We start from the raw sequence: 9848 nt of genomic DNA, 5'->3' as shown, positions 1-9848 counted from the left end.
TACAGGATCTGGTGCAAACTGCTTGTTTTTGCCGGTTGTTTAAACTGGGACAGAATAAAGTGACGCTGATCGCATGTCGTAAATGTTTCAAGCATCTTTAAGAAGCTGGAAATCCAACAACTCTGTCTGTCGCTCTGCCTCACGTAAATGGTGTCCATCCATCCATCCATCCATCCATTGTCTTCCGCCTATCCGGGGTCGGGTTGCGGGGGCAGCATGGTGTAAATGAGGTCATTTATTTTAAGGATAACGAGCCCTTCGAACCTGCTGGTGGGTTTCAGAAGATTAAACTTTCTTGTATGTTTGGAAGCATCAGGATTCAACATTCTTGGTTTTTCCTAAATTGATCGAAAACTGTTGTCATCATCTGGAACGTCCTCATGTTGTCGTCCTTATCATCAGCAACTACAAACGTCAGACACTCAGTTGTTCAGTGTCTCCGTCTGCCCTGCACACACACAGCCTGGTTGTATTTAAGGTCAGTTCCAGGACCGCTCTGTGTAATACGAGCTCCTTAGTAACGCTGACGTTAGCCGGAGCGACGTTACAACCCACGCTGACCCACGCTGAACTCGTGGAGAACAGCTGGCGCTCGTATCGTAACACGATCACCAAAACATGCGCGACCGTCTCGGCGGTTTGATCGGTTCGGGGCACGACTTACACAGACGGAACAAGACAGATGCTGTTTAATGAAATGTTGAAGGGACAGCTGGCAGCTAATGTAACGCGATACGCCAGCAGGTTTGTTAACAAAGAGCTGTGTTTGCTTTGTGATTGAGATTTGGTAAAACAGACTTCAGTGTAGCGAAAAGGCTTCTGTTGGTTTGTGCAACTCTGCAAAGGACGAGAAGCAGAGCAGGAACTGAGATGGTATGATGCTGAATTTTAATTGTTTTGAACACTGTTTTCCTTTCAGTTACACAAATTAATACCAGATTACAAAGTTCTGTCAGAACCTTTCAAAGAATTTTCAGTCACACATCAGCTCATTAACTGAAGGAAGTGTCACCAAAAATATCGTAATAATAATAATATGACATAAAAAAAAGAGCCGGTACAGTATCTGTTAGCTTTTTTCTATAAACCTGCAATGATTTGCTGTTTTAAAATACAAACAACCTAATAAAAAGCTTGACATTACTTAAATATTTGTATAAATGAAGTTACAGAGAGGGCTGCGCGGTGGCTCAGTGGTTTGCCCCGTTGCCTCGCTGTCCCGGTGAGGACACCTGGGATCTTTCTCCATGTTCTCCCCGTGGGTTCTCTCCGGGTTCTCCGGCTTCCTCCCACAGTCCAGAAACATGCTGAGGTTAATTGGTGATTGTAAATTGTCCGTAGGTGTGAATGTGAGTGTGCTTGGTTGTCTGTCTCTAAGTGTAGCCCTGTGATAGACTGGTTACCTGTCCAGGTGAACCTGCCTTCACCCTGAGTCAGCTGGGATAGACTCCAGCCCCCCGTGAGGGTTAAACGGTGTATAGATGATGGATGGATGTTACAGAGAGAATTGGTGATTTTACAATATTAACGGGGAAAGAGAAAACACAACCTGACATGACAAAGAAAACGTGAGATGCCAGTAAAACATGATGCTGCCGTTTAAAAGTCTCTCTCCTGCCTGCAGCTCTTTGACCATGTTGCCGAGTGCCTGGGTGACTTCATGGAGAAGCAAAAAATCAAGGACAAAAAGCTCCCTGTGGGATTTACGTTCTCCTTCCCCTGTGCCCAAACCAAACTGGACGAGGTAAACACAAAGATCCACATCACCGCAGTATCCACACTGTGACTGTAGAGACGCACTCTGAGGTCTCTGCTTGATTAAATGCTTCTTTCTGCACCATCAAGCTGCACGTCTTTGCTTCAGAATGTTATGTTTTAATCTTTTGTCATAGTTTTCACAAAAGCCCTGTGAATGTAGTCGTAGAAATTCCACAATATCATCAATAATCAGTTCACAGCAGCTTGTCTTCTTTGATAAAGCAGATAATTATGTGTTTTAAGTCAGTAGAAATGTCTTCACGGTAACTTTAAAGTGGGAGGAAATGTGTTGGATGCTGCCGTGACTGGAATAGCAACGGACAGACATGTCAGACTCGTAAGTTAAAGGCTAGCCTTATAAAAGTCCTTGTTTTATAGGCCGTCTTAGTGACGTGGACAAAGAAGTTTAAGGCCAGCGGTGTCGAAGGCGCGGACGTTGTGAAGCTGCTGAACAAAGCCATCAAGAAACGAGGGGTGAGTTTTTTTTTTTCTTCAGATTTTATAATAAATAAACTAAAGCCATGATTCTAACAGCTGAAATGCACTTTGAAAAGAGAAAATGATCTTTGGACCAAGACGGAAGTCCAAACTTTCTTTACATTTTGTTTTGATGTCGTGTTGCAGGACTATGAAGCGGACATCATGGCCGTGGTGAACGACACCGTCGGCACGATGATGACGTGTGGATTTGACGATCAGCGCTGTGAAGTGGGAATCATCATCGGTAAAAGCTTTGATTGTTTTTTATCGTTGCACAACCTGCAGAGGCTTAAAAGGCACCACGACACAAAAATAAACACCAGAAGCTGCATCTGCAATATCAGACAAATCATCCTGTCTTTTTCTGAAGCGTCGAACTTAAAGAAACCAACTCTTTCTTATCAGTGCTCCAGGATTTTACTAAATATTGATGTTGCTAAATCGTTTTTAAGATCCACACAGATCTACATAGATGAGTTTGGGAAACATCTACTTCTTTGTAAAATTCCAGGATAGGCTGGCGTCAGAGCACTCACACATACAGTCGTCCTCAAATGTATTCACAGCCTCCCGTTAAAAAAAAAAATCACTGGAATAAGTTGAAATTGACGAAAGTAATAATAAATAAAACTTTAATGAACATCGTGACGTTGCTGTTGAATTGTGGTTCAACAGAAATATTAAAAAACACACAAGAAAACCAGCCTGATGGGACCTAACATGTAGCTGAACAACCCTCTGAGCCAATCACTGCCATCAGGTGTTTCCTGTAACTCTCAGTCAGACTTCTGCACCTGTTGACAGGTATTCTGGACCACTGCTCACCTGCTCATCAGCAAAGTGCTCTCATTTGTCTGTTTTTATTTTATTTTTTTAATTATTCTTTTCAACCACAATTCTAAAGCAACGTCTTATTTCACTAAATTATAATTTAGCAAATTGTTATTTATTATTACTTTTTTCAGTTTCTTGTTACTTGAGTGTGAATGTTGCCTTTTCTTTAATGGAAGGGGACGAATACATTTGAGGGCGACTGTAGCACTAGACTTGGTCCAAAGCACCTTTCAGAACCATGACCACAGCTCTACACGTGGGGGCGCCAAAGGTTTTCCAACCCCACCGTGACGTCATTGCAACGATACACGACCGCCTACTGAGCTCCACAGAGCAAATGCCAGGTACAGCAGGAGTCATGCAGGGGTGCAACCTTTCAGGAACGGGGACAAACGCCTGCTACATGGAGGAGCTGCGTCACATCGACCTGGTGGAAGGAGACGAAGGCCGGATGTGCATCAACACCGAGTGGGGCGCCTTTGGGGATGACGGCTCCCTCGAGGACATTCGCACGGAGTTCGACCGCGAGATTGACAGAGGTTCTGTCAACCCGGGAAAGCAGCTGTAAGATGTTTCTTTAACACTTTAGTTTGTGTGTCTTTCATTTGTAATGTTTTCCCCAGAATTTATGATGCCTTTCTGTATATTTTATTCCCCAAAATGTAGTTAACACAGTAGTACTCTTGACTTTCATGAGATTTAATGTTTTGCCATCATCAGTTGTCGTCGTATTGTACACACACTGCTCTAGAACACACTGCAGAAATAGCAGAGGAGGTTACAGATATGAGGTGAACAGATGCAAACCGTGGCAGTCTGAAAATGCTGCCTTCTCTCTCTGGCCAGGTTTGAGAAGATGGCCAGTGGGATGTACATGGGCGAGCTGGTTCGACTCATCCTCGTCAAGATGGCCAAAGAAGGACTGCTGTTCGAGGGGAGAATAACCCCCGAGCTCCTGACGAAAGGAAAGATCGAGACAAAACATGTTTCTGCCATTGAAAAGTGAGTGACTCACAGCGTTACAAAGAAAAAGAAAAAGGAAAATAAATATCTTGTTTCTTTTGGGAAAAATTTGCCACTTAAAAAGCTGGAATTAGGTTTTAAAGGTGACTAAAAATGTTCATGCAAATCTACAGGGTACAGCAGAGGTCTATAACGGGAAGTAATTGTCATTTTAGGACTAAAGAAGGGCTGAAGAAATGCATGGAAATCCTGACGAGGCTCGGGGTGGAGCCGTCGGACGAGGACTGTCTGGCCGTGCAGCACGTGTGCACCATCGTATCCTTCCGCTCAGCAAATCTCATTTCTGCAACTTTGGGAGGCATCCTCTCTCGCCTTAAGGAAAACAAAGGAGTTGCACGCCTTCGCACCACAGTGGGCATCGATGGCTCTCTCTACAAGATGCATCCGCAGTGAGTATCCCATCAGACAGAAGCTGAGGGCAGAGTGACGCTAACACGCCCTGCTGAGCCCTGAACACTGTGACGTCTTCATGTTCGCCTTCATGGTGCTCTGGAGGGTAACATGAAGGCTGTTGCAAGCAAAGATAAAACACACAAACAATATCCTCTGAGGAATACCGAGGATGTGCAGCAGACACTTCCTTTTCATGGTTTCAGACTCCCATGAATGAAAACTCCCACATGAATAAGATGTTTTGATCCAGATTGTGGTTTCTTTAGATGTGATGTTTTCCAGTAAGGGGAGTAAGATAATTCTGCATTTACGATTATAAAGTTCATTTTGTCGTGATCTTATATGAGCTGACGTGTTTGTGTTCTCCAAATCTGTAAAGAACATATAAAAAGAACAGTGCTAGCAGAGAGAGGAGATAGTGTTTGTGTCAAATGGATTCCTCTCTGAATATCTTGTGCTCTCTGAACAGATACGCTCGCCGTCTGCACAAAACAGTGCGCCGCTTGGTCCCAGACTCAGATGTCCGCTTCCTGCTGTCTGAAAGTGGGAGTGCGAAAGGCGCAGCCATGGTGACGGCGGTGGCGTACCGCTTGACGGAGCAGGCGCGCCAGATTCAGCAGACGTTGGCAGAGTTCCGGCTGAGCAAAACTCAGCTGTTAGAAGTGAAGAAGCGGATGAGGGTGGAGATCGAGAGAGGCCTGAAGAAGAACACCCACGAGGAAGCCACGGTCAAAATGTTGCCCACCTTCGTTCGGAGCACACCGGATGGAACAGGTGACTTCAAAGAGAGAGACAGGTGGACGGACCAGACCCAGCAGTAGAGTCTGTTTCCTCTTCTCAGCACTGCTGTTTAACCTGATAGTGTAGCGTGTAGTGAAATCTGATTATGTGTCATAGCGGAGGTGTATTGCCCCAAACAGAGGTCATCCCTGTGTCAGAGAGAGTTATTACATTTTTGTAAAGTACAGTCGTGACTCGATAATCAGACTCTAAATGTAAAACCTTCTTTTATGTCTGATATCAAGGCTGTCGGATTGTCAAGACGGAGGTCCAGATACGAGGAGGGCTTGATGCTGGAAGGCTCATTAGTTGTTAATTATTGTTCATAGTTGTTATAATAACTAGTAGGGCTGGTCCCAGTAGAACTTTCTGCTCTCTGGATATTCAGGCCCAATTAATGATGAATATCAGAATATTGGGTGTGGTCGGGGGACACTTCCACCCCGGGGCAGCGCTCTGACGGGGTGGAAGTGTCCAGAACACACAGGCAGTACTTGGCTGCTGATGCTAGTTTAGTTAGCGCTCACACTTCTGTTTCCACCATCGGTGGCGGCGGGGGAGTGGCAGATACGCTCCACCATTACCATCCATGTTTACTTCCATAAACACTGAGCACGCTCGCTGCGTGTGACGTCGTCGTGTCCTCTTCATGCGGGACACTTTTGGGTCGTATGAAGTTCACACAGCAGATCACATACAAGTCGCATTGAACTGGAAACGTGAAGGAAGTCACAAAGAAATCCTCATTGAGCATCAAGTCCTGCAGTGTGAACGTAGCCAATCTGTGGGATTGTTCAGTCAGATAATACGCCGTCATCCTGATTGGTGACATTAAATGTCATGTCGGAGTCACAATCCAAGGCTGTCGCTATGTTAAGGCTGTTTTTATGGGTTCTGTTCCTAGAAAGCTGTCAGATAGCAGGTTTAGGATCGTTAAGGGTCGATTATCGAGTCACGGCTGTACAACGGTAATCTTAAGAGGAAGCACCTGTCGCATTGTTTCACACAACAAATGCTGCATGTTTACTGATTAAGGAAAGTATTTAGATCCTCACTAAGTAACTGTTCTGAATTTATCATGAAGTTAGATTTGTAAGTCTGCAGTTCAGCAGTCATGCATGTGACAAATGATTGATCAATTGCTTCATGGTAATTATTCTAAATGACTTGTTGTGCCGGCTGAGACAAAAGGAACCTGGCAAACTGCCATTTCCAGTCATGTTTTTAATTTCCATTTAGTTTCCTCTGTTAGTCGCAGCAGGGCGGAAACATGAGATGAACAACTCCAGCAAACAGCGAGCTGAAGCTAGCTTGATAACCATCCGTCCGTTTTCTGCACAGCGCTTTATCCTCTGTCGGGTTGAGTTCGTTTGCAGTTTATTATTTTATCAGATGGACTTTGTGGACTCATTTTGATCGGTGTGAAATGTTACGATCAGTTTCCTGAATCACTAAAAACGATGTGGCTAATTTATTGTAACTGCAGTTTAGAAATGGCAGCTGGTTGACGCAACACCTGCAAAATGTACGAAATATTTCAGAGCACATTATCAGGTCAGACATGAACAGACAACACAAACTAACATCTCCGACTCGTCCGTGAGGAGGTCATGAGACGCTGTGTGGAGCTTAAATACAGCCGAGGTTTCCTACAGTAGTTTGTTTACTTGGCAGTTTTCCAAAATCTTTGCTGCATTTCCAGATGCAGTCGTGAATCGGGTTCTCCTGCATTATTTAAAGAACAAAACAAAAAAACTGACAGCATGTTGTCACTTTGAACTGTCACCACTCATCTGCCACAACTAATGGCTGTGAGATAATTAAAGGCTCAACATGCTTAGACGAGTATGTAAAAATGTTAGAGACAAGAGGTCACTGATAGGATTTTGATTCTCTGTATGCAGAAGCAAACCTTGAAGCAATATTTCTTCTTCTAAAACAACAGCAGTAAAAAAGTAGAGGTGACTGATTCGATTCTCTTACAGAAAACGGAGATTTTCTCGCCCTGGATCTCGGAGGAACCAACTTCCGTGTACTTCTGGTGAAGATTCGCAGCGGGAAGAGGCGAACGGTAGAGATGCACAACAAAATCTACGCCATTCCTATAGAAGTCATGCAGGGCACAGGAGAAGAGGTGCGGACCGGTTTTGTTCTTTTGCTGCCCCGGAATGATTTTCACGCAAAATTATTCTCATTCCTTTGCACCAAAAGTCCTTCTTGCTTCGTAACACGAGTAGATTTACTGCCGTGTGCCTCCTGTTTTATTGAGTTAAACACCTCTGGCCATAATAAAGAATATTTTAAGGATGGATCCAAATCCATTTGGTTGATCTTGTGATGAGAAATCTTTATCTTACAAATGAAGAGAGAGAAGTATCAGCCGACCTAACCTATCTCCCAACCATACCAAAGGGCTAAAAGCATGTTTCTTTGCAGCTCTTTGACCACATTGTGTACTGCATCTCCGACTTCCTGGACTACATGGGAATGAAAAGTGCTCGACTGCCGCTGGGTTTCACCTTCTCTTTCCCCTGCCATCAGACCAGCCTGGATGCAGTACGTACTACACCGGTTATAAACAACGCCTCCATGTTTTTCCTTCGCATTCTAGTTGCTTTAGTCCTTCAGAAGATTATGAAGTGCGTCTATATATGCAAACGCAGTGTGTTTTACAGGTTTAGTGTCGTGTGCTCTGCAGGGTATCCTCGTAACCTGGACCAAAGGTTTCAAGGCCACAGACTGTGAGGGTGAAGATGTCGTGGAGCTTCTTCGGGAAGCGATCAAGAGGAAAGAGGTAATCGCAGCCCAAAAACGTATCAATCACAATGTTAGCTTTACTTTCCTAGAACCGCAGCAACACAGACGCAGCATTGCTTTTTACACTATTTTGAAATTTATGGCAACCTAAGAACACCACAGGAAGAAATTAATGAGTAGAATGATTAAATCAAGGTTTGTTCAAGTGACCTAAAGACCGTAAAGTAAAAAACTCACTTTGTGTATTTTATGCAAGATACAAAAGTAGTTTACTGCATCACCAGGCACTTTATTCACTGATTTTATGTTTAACTGTATTTATTTTCTGTTTGAAGACAGTGTGAAAAACCTGTTTTCTAGTAGTCATCTGCTGACAAGCTGCAAGCTGCTGATTGACGTGTGATGTATGGGAATGTATGGGAATGCTTCTGTTGACTATGAATATATGTTTTTACTGTGGTGTCGCATAACTGATCCTTAGTTTGGATTCAGACTGAGAAATGTAGTTAAACGAGTGCTAATGCTGCTGTGGCGGTTACTGCCCAGAACTGAAAGACTTCATGTGAGCTTTATTTGGACCTTGTATAATTTGAGCATAGTTTGTGCTCTTTCAATCCTGTTGCTTTCAAAGTTCTCCTGTCGTCCTGTCACTTCTGGTCGACACACTTCTTCAACAGCAGATACATGGTGTTCACCGCAGCCTTTGAAGTGATGTTTTAGATGTAGACTACGTGATTTCACAGCTTTGGTTTCTTAGCCTGAAGTGTTTTTGTCCAGACACTGTACAGAACTACTTTCATTTTGACTGAATATACCCACTCACAACAAAGGGAAAGAATAGACGCTAACGCTGGTCATAAGTAGAGAGGATCACACGATATATATATGAACTTATCAACCACACCACATGAACACACAAGTGCTGGCAGACACACACCTTTGGACTTCTAGCATAGACACACTTGACTCCACTGGACCGTTATGGGAACCAGAAGGCCGCTTCTGAAGCTGATTTCTGATGATTGTTAACTGACAAAAATTTCCTTCACATGTTTTGGGTTTCATGTATTGATTTCGCTCTTTTAGATGGAGAATCCAGTAAGTATTATGTGAACGTAATCACTGACTGACAGGTAAAGCAGCGCAGGATTGAAGCTGTGTGTGTGGTTACTGTTGTAATAGCATGTAATAACAGACCTGCAGCAACGACAAGGGATGCTCCCGTGTATTTGATGTGCTTGGCACTGCTCCTGAACTCTGCAGCTCTCTGAAACAGCTTGTGTATTTCATCGTGCAGTCTGTCGAGGAATGCGAGTGAACTGCATTGTGCTCAGCGTGCTGTTTGAGAAGTTGTAAGACCTGATATTAATCCAAACTCATTCAGCATCGTATGACAGAAATATAACACTGCTTTAATATAGAGTGGAGGATGCTGTCAGGTATTAACATCTTTGATAAGGATTTATCTTTGGCAGCAGTAATGATCTGGTATTTGGTAAAGAAAGAAAAAACCTATGTAGCTGACAGTAAAGGGAACCATTCATGTGATCATTTCTATTTAGAATACATTAAATGAACACTGAATTCCTTCGGTGCATCGACTTACTAGGCTGAAACACAACGCATGATTATTGAATTGTAGGACAGCTACAACAGCATCTTTCATTGTACTCTGGCTTGTGACCATTTTTCTGTTTGTTGTCGGTTTGTAGGAGTTTGAGTTAGATGTGGTTGCCATAGTGAACGACACAGTGGGGACGATGATGACCTGCGCATACGAGGAACCCACGTGTGAGGTGGGACTAATCGCAGGTGAGTTAAAC

The 9848-nt window shown here is 43.6% G+C and overlaps 1 protein-coding gene across 1 annotated transcript in view; it reads left to right on the top strand.

Annotated features, from left to right (window-relative positions):
* The window catches only part of LOC103359076 (hexokinase-1-like), a 28382-nt gene that overhangs the window by 8448 nt on the left and 10086 nt on the right, over window positions 1–9848 (top strand). Inside the window, exons 3-15 of the mRNA XM_008284273.1 lie at window positions 403–413; window positions 1625–1744; window positions 2137–2232; window positions 2383–2482; window positions 3453–3636; window positions 3919–4074; window positions 4251–4484; window positions 4958–5262; window positions 7254–7402; window positions 7705–7824; window positions 7967–8062; window positions 9112–9123; window positions 9738–9837. Coding sequence (XP_008282495.1) covers window positions 403–413; window positions 1625–1744; window positions 2137–2232; window positions 2383–2482; window positions 3453–3636; window positions 3919–4074; window positions 4251–4484; window positions 4958–5262; window positions 7254–7402; window positions 7705–7824; window positions 7967–8062; window positions 9112–9123; window positions 9738–9837 — 1683 coding nt within the window. The remainder of the gene's footprint in view (window positions 1–402; window positions 414–1624; window positions 1745–2136; window positions 2233–2382; window positions 2483–3452; window positions 3637–3918; window positions 4075–4250; window positions 4485–4957; window positions 5263–7253; window positions 7403–7704; window positions 7825–7966; window positions 8063–9111; window positions 9124–9737; window positions 9838–9848) is intronic.

Source organism: Stegastes partitus, unplaced genomic scaffold, assembly GCF_000690725.1.
Source record: "Stegastes partitus isolate 25-593 unplaced genomic scaffold, Stegastes_partitus-1.0.2 Scaffold352, whole genome shotgun sequence".
NCBI lineage: Eukaryota > Metazoa > Chordata > Actinopteri > Pomacentridae > Stegastes > Stegastes partitus.
Note: the sequence above shows the minus strand (reverse complement) of the source record. Positions and strands in the feature narration are given on the sequence as shown.